At 37.9% G+C, this 17,378-nt stretch overlaps 1 protein-coding gene across 14 annotated transcripts in view; it reads left to right on the plus strand.

The window, feature by feature from the left end:
* Window positions 1-16,756, plus strand: part of NRXN1 (neurexin 1) — a 1,139,755-nt gene extending 1,122,999 nt beyond the window's left edge. For all 14 annotated transcript variants that reach the window (XM_035001585.1, XM_035001587.1, XM_035001593.1 and 11 more), the window contains one exon: window positions 15,780-16,756. In XM_035001585.1, the coding sequence (XP_034857476.1) occupies window positions 15,780-16,087 (308 nt within the window). In that variant the 3' untranslated portion in view covers window positions 16,088-16,756. The remainder of the gene's footprint in view (window positions 1-15,779) is intronic.
* Window positions 16,757-17,378: the final 622 nt, after the last annotated feature.

The raw sequence follows: 17,378 nt of genomic DNA on the forward strand, positions 1-17,378 counted from the left end.
GCTTTCAGTGTATGACATTCTGGTGTAGGAATCATTTTTTTCCCATGAAAATTTAATTGTCCAGAAAACTAGAATGAAGCTGAATGCTGTATGGTTAAAACAGAAGAAAGTCATTAGACATCATTTGCCACTCACTTTTCCCCTGTTTTTCTGAGAGCAGCAATGTCAAAATAAAAATTACATTGGGCAAAATTAAACAGGCAAGGAAGATTTATTCAAGATTATTGTAATACATGGAGGCCCGAACTCAACCTGAGCTCACCTCAAACTCAACTCAACTGAAAAAAAGAAGACTGGAGAATTTTTAAGAGCTTCCATGGAGGGATCATAGACCACCTGTGTTTTGCTAATTGGCTTCACCCAAAGGAAAAGTAAACCTTTTCCTTCAAGTATCTTCATGACTGGAGGTGGTGTTACAACTCCTGATCCAAGGTAGGCTCCTACCTTCCCACAGAAATTGGGAGATGGGGAGGTATCACCCTTGAAGGTTCTATTTCAAAGGGACAGCTCTCAGGTCCTTGAGAAAAAAGAATCCTGGGTTGTAAACACTAGCAAGAGGCTTTTTAAAATATTTACATATCAAAGGGGCAGAGAAGAAATTTGAAATTGCAAGTTTTCTAAAGTAAATGCGCGGAAGAAAGGGAGGCCAGGGGCCTGGAGGCAGGAAGAAGCCTGTCTAAAGTTTGGTCAAGCTGTGGGGAATATTAAGGTCTTGATCAGTGAAGGTGATTCCACCTTGCAAGGGAAACAATTTCATTGAAATTGGTTCCTACCAGATAATCAGTAGGAAACAAAATAATAAAAGGTGGTTTTTATTTGTTTTCAGAACATAGTTTTTCTTCAATTTCTTCAATCTTCTTTCTGTGATTTGGGAATTTTTTTCTAATTTTATTTATTTATTTGAGAGAAAAAGAGCATGAGGGGGGATGGGTAGAGGGAGAAGGAGAAGCAGACTCCCCGCTGAGCATGGAGCCTGATGTGGGGTTCCATCCCAGAAGCCTGGGATCGTAACATGAGCCTAACGCAGACACCTATCTGACTGACAGGTGCCGCTGGGTTTTTTTTGTTTTTTTTTTTAACAATAAAATAAAATGAATCATTGCCACACATTAGAAAAGCTCTTAAGAGCATTTTGTAAGAATTGTGATATGCAACAGGCGGTGAATATTAGTTCTAGCTATAATTTTGGAGTCAGATAGAACTAGTTTGAGTTGCAGCCCTTCCTGGTCTTGAGAAAGTGACTTAGTCTCTTTGATGCTCAATTTCCTAGTCTGTAAAATGAGGAGAATAGAGTTGTTACAAGATTGAAAGCAGATGATGCATATATAGTGATTAGCAGAGTGCTTGGCACATACTAAGGGTATAACAAGTAATGATAATGAGCCCACTGGTGAATGGAGGACATGTTCCTACTGGCATTGGTTTCATGCCACTAGATGCTGTCTTCTGGTAAGGCCCTCATGAGTCATACAGATTTGACCTGAGTAAAAAATGAGCCACAGCCCCTACTGATGTTAGAGAGAGTAGGCTCTATTCCAACATCTTAACTAACACATTATTGGCTGCTTATAATTATTACCTAAGAGATGAATGCGTTTGTTATATTAGGTTAAGCGTACTTGAAAGTCTGCAAAAAGTACATGGCTCCTAATACAGAACCTTCGTATATTAAGTAATAGAAAAATCTATTCAATAATGAGTACACAATAAATTCTTAGTCAATCCACGTGTATCCATACTTAAGACATTAATAACCTTTCACATCACAGGTCCTTATTTGAAAATGCTAAAATACCATAAGAGCCTTTGCTGTCTTTTTTTTTTTTTTTTTAAGATTTTATTTATTTTTCAACAGAGAGAGAGACAGCGAGAGAGGGAACACAAGCAGGGGGAGTGGGAGAGGGAGAAGCGGGCTTCCCGCTGAGCAGGGAGCCCGATGCGGGGCTCGATCCCAGAACCCTGGGATCATGACCTGAGCTGAAGGCAAACACTTAACGACTGAGCCACCCAGGTGCCCTGTCATTTTAAAAATATTCACCAACACTAAAGAAAGAAATGGGGTATAGGTTCAGCAAAATAGAGGGTAAGTCCATCTCTTAATGGGAACATGTAATCTGGGAGGAGTGAAAGCATGTTTTCTTGTGATTTTCATCAAATGTCTGTTTTGGTAATGGCATTGGTTTCCTGTGGAGTTTCCTTGGTATTTTATTAACAACCTTTCCTGAAATGATATCAGAGGTAACCCAGCATATTCTGAAAATACCACACGACAGGGCATCTTGCCTCCATGAAGAGCCATATGCTTTCTCTGTTGGTTCAACAGAGAAGGGGCAGCAAATGCCACATTAGACTTGAGTCTGCAGGTCTCCTCCCTGTCATCGGACTTGTTGATTGAATCACTGTCATCATTATTAACTCCTAACCCAACCTCAGTGTTATAAGAATCCTGGCATTGGTAATAAAATAGGAAAGACAAGAAGACTTTATTAATTTTCCAGGTTAAAAAAGGATCTGTTAAAGATGCCAATACAGACAGAGGCCATCATAGAAAGAAAACTAGTAGAAAGAGAAGTACCACATCTAGGAGCACACTAAAGTCTTCCATTTCCTTGACCAAACTTTGGAAGTCAGGGTGTTTGAGTTTAGCCACGTGCTGTGTAATCAGAAGCAAAGCATTGGACCTCTGTGTACTTGACTTTTTGCACCTGCAAAACGGCATGAATAATGGTAAATACTCATGACATTGTTGTGCTGACAGAAGACACAATGCTTGGAGAGCACTTAGCATTCCGTCTGCCACATAGAACCTTTGATAATATAAACTAAATTTTATTAGTAGTACTAGCGAATTAACTCAGGAGTAAACCATCTTATAAGTGGAAATAAACCTATATCCCCTGGCAAGAAGGAGAAATGTTAGTAACTGGCACTTTAACACATAGAAAGTTTTTTAAAGTGTTTCTGAATTCTGTTAGCATAAGACTTTTCTCAGTAGCCACTATGAAGCCCGGAAGACAAGAGCAGTGCTTCAGTTAGGATAAATTTAGGTTATAAGGATGGGAAGAGGGCACACAGCAACTGCTATTCTTATTTTTGGAGGAAAAAATTGCAGGTCTCTGCCCTGCTGAGCTCTTGAGAGAAAGAATGATTAGCCTTCCTGCCTGGGCTTATAATCCTCCTGCTCTTCCTCCTAAGACATTCAGGTAGACACGGGGCCACATGACCTCACCAGCCACAGCACCACACGCCCACCCCCCCACCCGCCCCCCCACCCATGTTGGATGGCCTCCCTTCCACATTTCCCAGCTCTAGGCTTGACGTGCTTTCTTCTGCGGAGCTCAGTGGAGAAGCTGGCTAATCTTTCACCTCAGCTCTCGTACTTTCACCAAAAAGAATGTGATCTTTTTCCAACAAAAGAAAGCTGAGACAGCAGTAGCTTTCCGACAGGAATGTAAAGATGATCACCCAAAGTGAGTAGACCCAGTGGTAAATCAGCAAAATGATATACTGCTCTAGGGCCCAGGATGACCTGGACTTACATAGACGGTGTGCAGGGACCTGGTTGAGGAACAGTGCACCTGGCACCCAGCAGACAGCTCCGCAGCCGAGACCCTACCTTGCATTTCATTCCGAGTACACCACAGGATTCCAGAGCAGCAAAGGACGGAGGAACAAAGGATCGACCTAACAATTTGAGAAAGAAACATAAAACCTCATCAGAAGAGCTCTTATTTCCAAGATAATAAGCCTTGCTGTCAGTGATGACTGAAGAGTAGTCTGAGGTGATTGATTCAATGATACCTAAAAATATAAAATATCATAATGAAATTTTGAAAGAGGGAAAAATGTAATGCACTCCAGCCATGGGAGCCAGAGAGCATTGATCTGTGACGATAGAATGTTTCCCAGATAAATGGAAATTAACGACAATTAATGGCCCGAATCAACATGCCCTGCAAATTGAGTGATCTCTTGGTCATTTGAATTCACAGGGCCTCCATGCATATTAGGCAAGTCCCTGACTGCAGTGACCCCCAAGAAAATAATATCCTAGGCAGTCAGCATCACAGCTGACTGAGCCATAGTGCGCAGTACGTATTGCAGGAGTGTCTAATTGTTGGGACAGCTGCAGATTCCATACCTGTTGTGTGGAAGACACAGGGAAAATCATCAGACTATCCTTGTTTTTATATGGTACTTGATCCTTCTCTGAGCACTTTCACACTTACTGTTCTACCCAACCTGTTTTCCCTGGGGACCCTGGGAGGTAAATAATGTATCACCAGGATGTTTGTGATGAAAAAATGTTAACAGGGGATCATAAATTGTTAAGGGTCACTTACCAAGTCAGGTGCAGTACCTGGACTAGAACCCCGTGTCCAGTATTCTTTTGACCACTCTGCGTTGCTCTCCTAACGTTCTGTGCAAGGCAAACTCCTTTTTCCAGAATTGATAGACAGATGGCAGCAGGTGCAGAAGAGTAGAGTTGGAAGGGGTAGAACTGGACAGCTGTGTAGAAAAGAAGCTTAAACTGTCCAGTTCTACAGGAAAGGATGACCTGGAAAATACTAACAAATAATGTATAAAGCGATAATAGCTATAGACATACTTGAGTTTGAATTTTGTCTGTGCTACTTGTGAAGCCTAAATAATATAACCTCTTTGAGACTCAGTTTCCTTTCCTGTCAAGTAGTGATAACACCTTTACCACAGAGTTGTTCTGAGGCATAATTAGATTACGTGTGTGTGTGGGGGGGGGCACAGCACAGAGCCCACCATATACTAATAATTCAAGAAGGTAACAGTTGTTAACTGAATAAAATAAGAAAAGAAATGTGAGCCTCACAGTGAGTGAAAAGGCATAGTAACTGCATTGAACACCAGTTGACAAGTCATGTGAAAATCTAGGCAGTATTTGGGAGGAAATTAAGAAAGGGGGTTTTGATAACACCATATACTTAAGTAAAATAACACCATGGTATTATGAAATCTTTTCTGGAGCTCTTCCAAACTCTGACTTGACGTGTAAATTGTAAAAAACAGAAGAAAACAAGAAAACATGACAAGCAACTTCTGTCAGAGAACCGGAAGTACGGCTGCAGTATTCACATGCGCACGTGCGTGCGCAAGCACACACATATATTCCTCACTACTCTACTTACAATCGTGGTGCCATTTTTGTCTTTCTATAAACCAGGTTCTCCCTAAATTCCTAGTTCCAGGTTGAGGATTCTTTGGAAGGAATCCTCTCAGTTTTTGTAAAGATTGGTTGTTCAACTTTCTATATGTAAAAAAGTGAAATGCATCTTAAGAAAAGTGATTTCTGGGTGTATGTATTCCTAGGCGTTTTAGTCATTGAGCTACCAGGAAAAGAAGCTATTTTGCTATTGAAGATTATAGTTGAGTAAAAATCAGAATGGAGAGTGTAATCTACGTTTCAAAATATAGCTCTTCTTGCATTTTCTGAAATTTCATACATTTTGATGAAAAACACAGACTCTCCAGGCTCCCTAGCTTTGAAGCTAATTTTCTCAATTATTGCCTATATGGCTTTTCTTTTGCTTAACAATTATAGAAAGTTTGGCCTGACTGATGAGGCTCTTTTCAATTTCCTTCCCAATAGAAACAGTCTTGAAAAGTACCCTAGAAACTTCTGCATCTATTCTGCTTATTGTGAGAAAAGAGCTCCAAATTAGCTCTCAACTATTTGTAGTGCTATGGGTGTCAGATGATGTTGATGTAAATAAGACACCCAGATGAACCAAACTGGAGACTGCTAACTTGGTTGACTTTAAATAACTTAGTGACTTAGTCATTGGAAGTAAGTGGCTTATTACTTGGAGGCATAGGGAAAATAAATGCAGATATGATACTTGCATTGATATAAATTGATCCCAATTTGCCTAAGCACAGAAGTGATTTCTGGTTTAATGAAATAAGTATCCTATTTCCTGCTTTTACTGAAGCTATTGGAGGGGCTGGGAGTTAGGGTAGTATTGAGGAAATGATATTTATGATGTCACTGCCAGTGTTTTGCCCAGCTGTTTATTACCTCTGAAATCAGAGGTCTCTCACATGTTCTTAATGGTTAAATTCATCCCAGCCTACTCCTGAAAATTTATGAACTTAACAAAAATCTCATCCTCTAATCAATCAGAAAACATACATTCTGTAGCGTGTGCATGTAATCTTCATTAGATGTTAGAAGGTGAGGGAAGTGGTAGAAAAGACAAATAGAATTACAGGAAACTATCAAAGGCCTAGCAACATAGTCTGGAAGCAAAGAATCAACCCAACAGAAATGAAACATTTAAGTAAGCTTTCACAATGGTGTGGGCTCCATACTAAAATGAAGGATGTCGTATATGGTTGAGGGAAGATTGGGGTGAATGTAGGTTTCCTGCAAATCCCCCCATACATCTTCTTGATTCTGTTCTTGCAGCTTCAGGCCATTCTATGTCACGGTTTCCTTCTTTATCCTCAGTGGCTTTCCAGAGTTCAATCTAGAAACCTGGATCGCTCTTCTCCTTTAAGTCTCAATTCAAATACCTTCTACTCAGAGAGCTTTTTCTGATGTCCCTTTCTGAAGCCTCCTCCTCATTATTGTCTCTCTAGTACCAAATTTTGTGCCCCCTTCTGTTATTGAATTTTTTAATTTTAAAATCATCCTGTTTTCTTATATTTTCTGTTGTATTTCTAATACACTAATAGATCCATGTCTTTCCCCATCTCCATACATTAACCAATGGTAACAACTTGACATGAATCTTTCATATGCCTTTCGCCATGTTCCTATTAAAAACATATAAATATAGGGCTATTTTTCTTTCTTGCCTTATAGAAGCATACTGTATGAATTAAACTAGCTTTTCTCCTTTACTAATATATTATGGACATATTTCAGGTCAACAAATTTGACTCTAACTCCTATTTTCAACTCTATTAAAATTCCAGACTATGGGTGTGCTGGAATTTATTCAACCATAGCCTTGTAAACTCTTAAGTTTTTACACTTTTTTCTTTTCTTCTCATAACATTATAGCAAACATCCTGTATTTATATATTTATATGCTGGCATATTTAATTATGTAGACTATATTCCCCAAACTGAGGTTGCTTAAAATATATGTGTATTTTTTTTAACTTTTATCATTGTAAATTTCAAGCATGTAATAAGTTAGAGGGAATGGTATAATGAACTCACATGTACCCATCATCCACCTGCAATTTAATCTTTTTAAAATTTTAAAAGGTATTATTAGATTACTTCCTAAAAATGATTGAAGAATTCATATTCTCACCAGCAAAACTGCCCATTTCCCAAATAAATATGTTTACCACATTATCACTATTTCTTTCTTTTTTATTCCTCTAATTTTGTTGGAAAAAAAAAAAAAACTTCCTTATTTTATTTTGACTTCCATTCTAGTGAAATCGAGGATCTTGTCCTACATTTAATCACCCATTTGGATCTTCTATTCTCCACTTGCTTGTGTGTATTTTTGTCCATTCTTGTATGGATTGTTTGGTCTTTTTCATATCACTTGATACATGCTCTTTGTATTTTAGAGGTATAAACTCTTGGTCTGTTATATATGCTACAAACATTTTTCCTCTCCTTTTCATTTGCATTTTCACTTGGTTAGTGACATCTTTTTCCCCATAAGATTCTTACTTTTTATGACATCAGATATGCTGATCTCATCACATATGGCTTCATTGCATGGCCTATAACCCATATGTTAAGTTGTATATCCATCTTCAAATTTCTTCTCGCTCTCCCCCAACATTCACTATGCTACAGCCACTCTGGTTTTTTGTTGAGTTTCTGAAAAACAAGCTCTTTCTTTCCACGAGGTCATTTCTCCTATTCCTTCTGACTGTAAGGCTTTTCTGCCCACTTTTCACTTGACTAGTCTCCAAACCTTTTCCATGTGTCAGCATAAATGTCACCAAGTCAGCTCTTTCTGACTGTCTAGTCTAAATCAGAAACCCTTGTTCTACTCCTGCATGGTGGCTACCATTTTCTTTCGTCACACATGTTCCAGCTGCGGCTTTAAGTTTAACTGTATGATTCTTGGTTGGAATAGTCAAGGTCCATGAAGGCAATGTCAAGTGTGTAAGGTTATCCACTCTACCCGAGGACCTAGTACAGTCCTTGGAACATAACTCTGGTTCACTATATGTTAGTTGACAGAAGGAGTGCATATTCTCAGTAAACTTCACAGAAGATGGAGCAGTAAGCTAATTTTGAGGAATAAGTAGTATTGAGCCAGGCACAAGGAAAATATCATATGAGCCAGGCATGTAGGTAGAATTTTATTGACATGTGGAAACTGGGGATGGCAATAAAATTATGACTGCAAACTCCTTTGAGAGAAAGTGAAGACAAGTTTGAGTAGGTAGCTGTGGGCAGACCATGAAGGGCCATGAGGATGGTAGTCACACTGATATTTGAGGGTTTGATACCTTGATACTTTCAAGGGTTCTAATAAAACCTTATGGGCACAATGACCATGTTAAAGTTTAGGGGAAGAAGCCTGCGGATGACTAAGCTATAGACACACAGTTTACAAAGTATAAGGTGATTGAGAATGGGCTTCTATAAATGCCATGATCCTCTGGCTTCCCCCAGAGATGAGGGAGAATGTGTGTGTTCCTCTCTTAGTTTTCATTGTGACCAAAGTCATACAGGGTATGATTGTCATTGCTTTTTTGTCCCATGTGGTGCCATTTGGGGTAGTAGCTTGTCCTAGTTGGTGCTTTCTGTCCTCCAGGCACAGGATGAGTTTTTCTGAGGCTAGCATCCCTTCCCACGCAGTACTGAGATCTCTGGTGAAGATAATCCCTCAATCCCCCAGCGGTGTCCTCTGTAGTTCCCTTCACACAGGTGCCTTTGTGGCTTTGAAAGAGGAAAATGTTAGACCAAGCAGCCACACAGGTGGCAAAGGCTTATTGATTTCCAAGTTCTTTCTGAATCTCCATTTTATTAGAAGGGCTAAGATGTGTCAGACATGTCCTCCCACAAGCCTTTTGTCTGACCTGCATGAGCAAACTTCTGAATATGCAAGGCCTGGGTGGAGTTGATGGGAAGGGAAGATGGGAGGAATTTGAAACATCCAGCATTCATCATCACCTTTCAAAAAACTACAGTGTGAGTTGAAATTAGAGCATGCATACAAATCTTTGCCTACCTGCTTTCTTGCAGCTATGGCATTTAAACATGCATTCTTTTGAGTGATTGCATCATAATTGTTTCTTCTGACCCAGGTTATATTGAAGCACAGAAGTGGAAAAAATAATAAACTTTATTTTTCTGGAGATGGGGGACAAAACTGTGTTAATCTCAATTTACAAACACCCTAGGAGCCTACAATTCCAATTTCCTTTTCACAGTATTAATGAAACTGGGTACTGGAAAAATCAAATCTTCTCCCATAAATCTGAAACCATCTTCAAGACTAGCCTAGAATTATAATAATTTCCACATCTATTAAAACACAGTACAGTGCTCTGTTCTAATGAGATCATTTTAGGCAGCTTTTTCCTACGTGGGGTGGAGACAGAAATTTAAAATTGATTGCTTTTACTTTAATTTATGATAAAACCAGAAAGACTGGTCAAAGACTCTTAGAAAAAAATTCAATAAATGTATCTTGCCAATAATTTTTTAAAAAGGATTATTGTAAGACAGGATATCTAACGATTCCAGGTAGCAGGATGATATATGTTGAGCATTATGGAGTTTTTATAATCCTTTATATACCCCTCCTGATCCGAAATAAATAGCTCATATTCTGGTTGTGTGTGTGTGTGTGTGTGTGTGTTTACATTGGTGTGTTTTATTCCTTACTATTTCTTAAAATTGGCAGTCTCTTATATTTTTTTCCTTAAAACTCAAAAGCTGAATTTTCATTGTCATCAGTATATAGTAAAACTCTTGCTTCATCCTTGATGTGACAGGGTCATGGTTGATGACGTACCTACACACAAACCGTCTATATTGAAGAAATAAAACCAACAATAAGAATTGCCTGGAAACTGTAATCTTACCCTCCAAAGCTAAGTTTGGAAACAACATCAATGTAATAAGATTACAGTGAAAGAACAACTCATCCAAGTATACAAAATAGTTTCATAAAAATGACAATTTGAGTGATAAAAAGAACATCTGATGGCATGGTTATTGCCTTGGTGAACTCACCAATGGAAATCTGAGGTCCCACCACCCACCAAACCCTCATTTTATGTGAAAGGGATTAGGGCTTTAAGCATCATTTCTCGTGAAGTATTGTAAAAACATAAGAGCAGTTTTATTTTTTTCATAACAGTATCTGATTGCTGTTTTCCCGGACTCGGAAAGAATAACCAAAGGATGCCAGACAGTTTCCATTGCAAGGTGAAGCCTCTTTAGAAAAACTGGCTAATGTTCAAAAATTTACCTTCCAAAATGCATAGTTATTTTAGAACTTCAGTTATGAATCATCTTGCTTAGTAAATGTGGGCTTTATATTCCCCATTTGCCTAAACAAAGGTTATGACTAGATACAATCAGACAGTGGCAAACTGATAAATATAGGCTCCAGCGCACAGCTTAATGACTTAATGTACTCCGCATGTCCCCATCTGCCTAACAAAAGTTGTTAAAATTGGTAATAAAAGAACATTTATTTTGATAAAGCATATAATTTTATTCCGTAAACAAATTTAGAAGGTTAAATGGTAAAGTAAACCCTTCCAATATGAAACACAAAGACTATGTTCTTTATGAAACAATCACATTTAAACTTTTTTTTTTTTTTTTGCCAGTAAAGACTATTTTGTATTGTGATTTGAAATTAGGAACTTGGCAATAAGTTTTGACAAGTCGTGAGCTGGGAGAGGGCCGCACAGAAGAGGTGGAAAGGGGAGAAAGGGGAGGAAGTAGAAGAAAGAGCAGAGAGGAGCATGGGGTTGGTGGCAGAGGGCCAGAGGAGCTGGGGAGGGCTGAGACCTGCCACAAACAGTCTTCTCTTTTCTGTTCTCTGCCATAGCCTAATATATCACTTAAGCATGTTTGTTCCATGGTGTTTTTTAACTGGATCTAAATGAGTTCTTATTTGGGGAAATGATGTCGTCTCACAGATGCAGAGCCAAAGGCTGTCAAAAATAAAGAAAGAACATACATCAGGACAATTTCTTTTCCTGTCGTGGTAGTTTAAAATAACTATCGCAGCAGACTTACGGATAAGTTAAAATTTTAAATGTTTCATTTTTAAATTTTTTGTGAAAGCAACAAATGCACTTTTTATTCTTTTTATATGACAAGGCACTGGAATGTGTCTTTTGTGCTAACTGTGCATTTTCCACAATATGAATGAATTGGTTTAGGGTATAGTGTGTAACTATGCTAATAAGTGTCCTAATACTTGAAAGACTGTGCCTACCTAAATAATCACAGTATTAATCAGTGAAAAACAAGAAAATACATAGCGCTGACATACAGGATTCTTGATGAATCTGGACCAAATTAGACTATGTAGAAGGCTTCTAAGAGAGACCATCAGATCTTACCAAATGTTTGACAGAGATAGAGAAAGAGAGAATTGAACATCACTTTTTATCTGTTCTCTAAGATAACACTATTTACCCATCTGTGGGTCCGAGGAATACTTTCATAGCCATTTAACTGAAAAGTAGCTTCTATGGAAGAGGTTATAACCCTTTTGACAGCTCTTTGTCCTTGCCGCTGTAGTCAGTGGCTTCTGGATCATTTAGGAAAAATGCCAGCAGAAATCAAAAGCCTTCATATTGCCCTTCAGGTGTGCATACGTGCTTTCCCCACAGGTTTAGTAGACTTCGTAGTTTACACTCCATTCCAGGTGACTCTGAGGGTATGTGATGATGCGCATGAATGACACAGGAGGAAAATCATCTGTTGTTTTAGTGTTCACATAAATTGTATATAATTCACGATGCTTTCCTGCTTTATGATATTGAAATAGGGTATAAGTGGGCACTTAGGATATTTCATCTACTCTTTTCCTTTTTTCTTTTTCTTCTTCTTGTTTTTTGGCTCGCGACCTAACCCTCATATCAAAATATATGTGCCACCACCACAGTTGGATGCTTACTTGCCTGTTTTCAGTCAGGAGAAAGGATCCTTGGGTGCTCTGGTTTATTCAGTACCCATCTCCGGTCCTCCTCAAGTTTCCCATTGACCTGGGCTCTTTGTGCCTCTGGTCCAGTTAGCTTAGTTTCACCTAAAAGTCCATTAACTTCAGACCATTCACAGACTTACCGCTCATTTGTATGTATTCCATACTCTTAGTTCCCTTTTTGACTCTCTTTTACCTGTTTTGAAAGTATTCTCATCACATGCTGGGACAGAGAAAGGTAGATAGAGTGAAAGTAAACCAGAGTTCATTTGTTTGTTTTTTATCACTGCTGAGAAAGCACATATAGATTGTCATATTTATTTAAAATGTCTTGATTTAGTGTATTATGGAGTGTAAAAGGAATGCAAAATTCTCAAATGCATGAAATAAAAGAGTTGCTTATGGATCTCTCTGATCAAATTCCTTTTTTCTCGTTGTTATAAAGGGTTAAGAGATGACTGTGTTTCTTTTTTGATATAAAATTTTCACCAAATTATATAAGAAGGCATTTAGGCTTTTTAGCCATTTCTACTATTCTCTACATTTAAATTAATATGAAATTTCCTCAGAGGTTTTCCAGCAGTCATCAAAATAAACCATTAATAACAGTAAGTAAAGCCATATTTTAGTTTATAAATATATTTAAATTTCTCTAGCCTTTTTTTGAAAAAGATTTTATTTATTATTAATTATTTGAGAGAGAGCGTCGGGGCGGGGGGTAGGAACAGAGAGAGAGAGGGAGAGGGACAAGCAGACTCTGTGCTGAGCATTGAGCCCAACATGGGGCTGGATCCCAGTACCCTGAGATCATGACCTGAGCAGAAACCAAGAGCCAAAAGGTTAACCGACTGAGCCACCCAGGCGCCCCAGATTTCTCTAGCCTTTTATTGCACATCTGGGAGAGATGTCTTTAGTGTATAAATACTTTCGATTTTAGCACAAAAGTTAAGAAAAATGTCACTTATCCTTCAGATTTGAAGCAAAACAAAAAAATTATTAAATAATCAGTGAGATGAGGAAGCAACTGCATATTGCAAACAGACCTATAATAATACCTGTGGTGGTTATTAATTTTTAAATGTGAATCAGGGGAAAAAGGATAATGTTTCATCATTGGGTTTTGGCATTTTTTGGTCGGTTATTTTTAAAAAATGATATGTAGACTCTTTATTTACATATGGGTTACAGAGATATTTTTAGGGCTGCATGTGACTTAAGCAACATTTTGGCTGGAGTTGCAAAAAAGGCGAGTATTTTCCTTAAATAGGAGTTGTTTATCAAATGCCTATATGGCAAAATTGAAGCGCTTGAGGCTTTGCTTTGGTCTTTGAATCTCATTCTAGTTTTAACATCAACTTGTTGTTTCTGTGTTACTAAACACAGTTGTTGTGAAAATATATCAGAAATATTTCAGCAGATAAAAATAAGATTAAAACTCTTGGATAAAATAGTTCATTTATGATATCAATTCATAACTAGAAAAAAAATGAACATATATACTTAGTATAGAACATTTCAACCCTGCATTTCATTAAAACTCTCAAGTCTTCTTAGCGTGAACTATATGACTAGAATTTTATATCCATTCTCCCTATTCTTCTCTGACAGACAAAGTGAGAGCATTATGAAAAATATGTTAAAATAAAAGCATTCCATCAGGGTGGGGGCAAAGATTTAGGTAACGTTTAAATGAAATCCTTTCTGTAGTGGGTAAGACACGATGTTAAAAGAATGATCCACAAATGAGCAAGTAAGTTCGCAGCTGAGCTAATTGGCAGACAGGCAAAGATGGCTGTGTTTGAAAGAGCAAGTGCTGCCTTTGGTTTGTGAGGTAGTGACAGACTTCCTGCAGTAGGTTCTCTTCTTCTTGAGAGGAAATTAATTTCCTGAAATCAAATGCTGTGGATTATAGTCTTTGTCTCCTTCCACCTTGGCCACAGAAGCAACAACAAGGCTTTTTATTCAGCAACATTACATGGGCTTTTGTAAAATCAGCAGTGACATATTCAGCATAGAAAGGTTTCACCTGATACATTTTGCGGCTCCAGAACACAGCATACTGCTGAGAGCTGTTACTTTGTCAGTGACTCTATGTGTAAGGCTTTATTTGGGGAAGGAAAGGAAAATGACAGCAAGAGACCCCCGCCATGATGCAGAAGAAACCTTGGTGATGTTTGAGAATGGGATGACAAAGCAGGTAAATGACTACCAGTATTTAATAGGAACTTTTGTAGAAATATTTAAAAAAGCTACTAAATGATGTTTAATAGTAGTAAAAAGCCAATTTCAGTCTTCTTGAACTGTTCAATTTCTATATAAACACACACCCCATTTATATACACATACCCATATATCTGATATAAATGTACAACCTTGAGATTCTTTTAATTCATTCTGCATAATTTACAAAAAATAGTATTTTGAAAATTACAGCATTTTTAATTCACTACATCTGAAAAGTAACCTTTTTCTGTAAGACAAAGGAGAGGACAGAGATTCAGAGAAAGAAAACACAACCCACAGAGAAAAATGAGCTGAGGGTCAGAGATAGGATAGATTTTTATCTCTGTACAGTTCCTAGTCTTTAAAGATTTTTCGAAAAAAAATTGTATTGTGTAGAGAAAAAGAGCTGCTTCCCACCCTGCAACCCCCATTCACGAATTAAATCCCAGGACTGTTTCCTCTCCGTCTGTCATCAATTTCAGTGCCTGGCTATGCTCTGGAGAAGACATTAGTGAACCCTCTAATCCATTTCTTATATCCATGGAAGAGCGTTCTTCATACTTTGGAAAGACTGAAGGATAATTTTGCCAGTTGAAGAAAACTAGGCTAAGGAGTCCTTTATTCATTATTATCTGTTAAGTACTGAATTTTGACCCATACCCGATTTAGATAGTCTGTAAAATTGAGAAAAAATATTTTCCTACTTCACCCTCCCAAATTTAGTTTTGGTGGTCACTCAACCACTGCTAATGAATGAGTGATACATATACACTTATATGAATAAATAAACCTCCAAAAGAAAAGGATTTAGTTTTGTTTTAGTTTGTAAAGATGAAACTAAAATCACGCTTTTACAAACAAGCATGAGAAGTCTATTCAAAATGCCTGGATTATCCTGTTGTTCAGTACTATATCCATTACCGTATGAGGCAATATGATTTCTAAAGTAATACTAAATTTAGCTATCATAATTCAGAGTCTAGAGCTAGCCCTAAGTGTTCTGATGTGTGAACATCAGTTTGATTGCTAAGTTAATACCCTCTGACATTATAAGGTAGTGTCATTATGATTTTATTTACCATGTTGGGTTTATGAATTTTCACCTGACACATCAACATGGCCCTTAAGAGCTACATGAAGCTTATTTGGGGCTGCACTTACAAAATCTTGTTAACAAAACTGATCTGTGATAAAGAAAAGATGGCAACAAATCTCTCCCCAAGTGCTTTGATTCACGGTCCCTAGTTTTTAGTGACCACGAGGCATAGGGATTGCTGCATTTAGCAGCAGTAGACTTTCCCTAAAGCAGTAGGTATTATGCCATTAGGCATGGCAATAGATGGTGAATGTTACTATAGCTCTCAGGCGTTCAGTTAACTCAGTAATCACGCTCTGTTTTTCTCACCCTCTTTCCTACAGCTAACCCAACCCGAGCAGGCGGGAGAGAGCCATACCCAGGCTCAGCAGAAGTGATTCGGGAGTCCAGCAGCACCACGGGCATGGTGGTGGGGATAGTCGCTGCTGCTGCCCTCTGCATCCTCATCCTCCTCTATGCCATGTACAAGTACAGAAACCGGGATGAAGGCTCATACCATGTGGACGAGAGTCGAAACTACATCAGTAACTCAGCACAGTCCAATGGGGCTGTCGTAAAGGAGAAACAACCCAGCAGTGCGAAAAGCGCCAACAAAAATAAGAAAAACAAGGATAAAGAGTATTACGTCTGATCCCAAGATCTTAAAAAGACCCTTGTATAGAAATAGTCTTCATTTTATCTGAGACATAATATAAACTTATTTACTTTCCTTTTTACGAAGCACATACAAAAGAAGACAGGGAATGCAATCAGGAAGGAAAGACTGTTTTTAAAAAATAAAAACAAGTATCTCATGCTCTTGTTTCTCCAAAAAAGAAAGAAAAAAACAAAACAGGGGCCAATAAATTCCCTAACATCCACAGTGTTTTCATTTACTCTGCCTGTCTTTATGTTGCTGGAACATTCCTAAAAGACAGTGATGACCGCACGCATTCATAAAGCAAAGGAGTATTACAACATCAAGGCACAACACAAAAACAACACAACACACACCACAAAAAAAAAAAAAAAAAAAAAAAAAGAAGCTACCTATGATCCTGGATTTAGCCAAAGTGCTAGCGCTTTCCTGAGAAGTCAGTTAGTCCGAGTGCCAGAGAAGACTGTGTCATTTTGAATGACCCACCCTGCAAACCTTTGGGTTTGCTACCTGTGCAACTGGAGCGGTGGTTGGAACTTGCATTTGAAAACAAAGTGCTGGCTTTTTTGAAGACTTGTGTAGGAACACATTCAAAAAGCCCCTTTCTGGTTGTGAGGGAAAAAAAAAAAAAAGTATGGAGGCCTTATTTTCAACAATGTGAAATATAAGGCACATTTTCACACTAAAATTTCAAAACAAACAAACAAAAAAAAAACCAAGAGGGCATAGATGCAATCATTGGGAAATTTTCATGCACGCTTAATATGTTATTACATATGTTTATATAAAATCCATCTCTGTGTGCTTTCTGGACTGTGATAAGTGACGTTTTATAGCCTGTTGTATAGAAAATGCAAAATATATCTCTGCTCTTCAGCCATTTTTGGTAAATTCAATGTTATAAGTGTTGCTAAGTATAGGGAGTTTTATGACATCAGAGCAACAATTATTTCAGGGTTGTTTTGTTTTGTTTTGCCACCATTATAAATTGCCACAGTTACTTTTTTAAAAAAAAAATTACAATGTAGTGTTTATTCTAAGGAAGATATGTATGAATGTATATAAAAAGACTCAGCTACTTTTTTTTCCTAACATGTACAGCCTTCATTCTGTTGCAATTAAGTTTTAGTATTTGTATGAAAGATGTGAATTAGAAGGTAAAATATATACATATGTATCTTATAATCTTCTTTTCTCTCCCCAGTATTCACATTTTCCACATACTTTCATCATTTACAATCACACACACACACACACACACACACACCAATCCAGAGGAATCCAT

This window comes from Mirounga leonina, unplaced genomic scaffold (assembly GCF_011800145.1).
Source record: "Mirounga leonina isolate KUSES-001 unplaced genomic scaffold, KU_Mleo_1.0 Mir_125, whole genome shotgun sequence".
Taxonomy (NCBI): Eukaryota; Metazoa; Chordata; class Mammalia; order Carnivora; family Phocidae; genus Mirounga; species Mirounga leonina.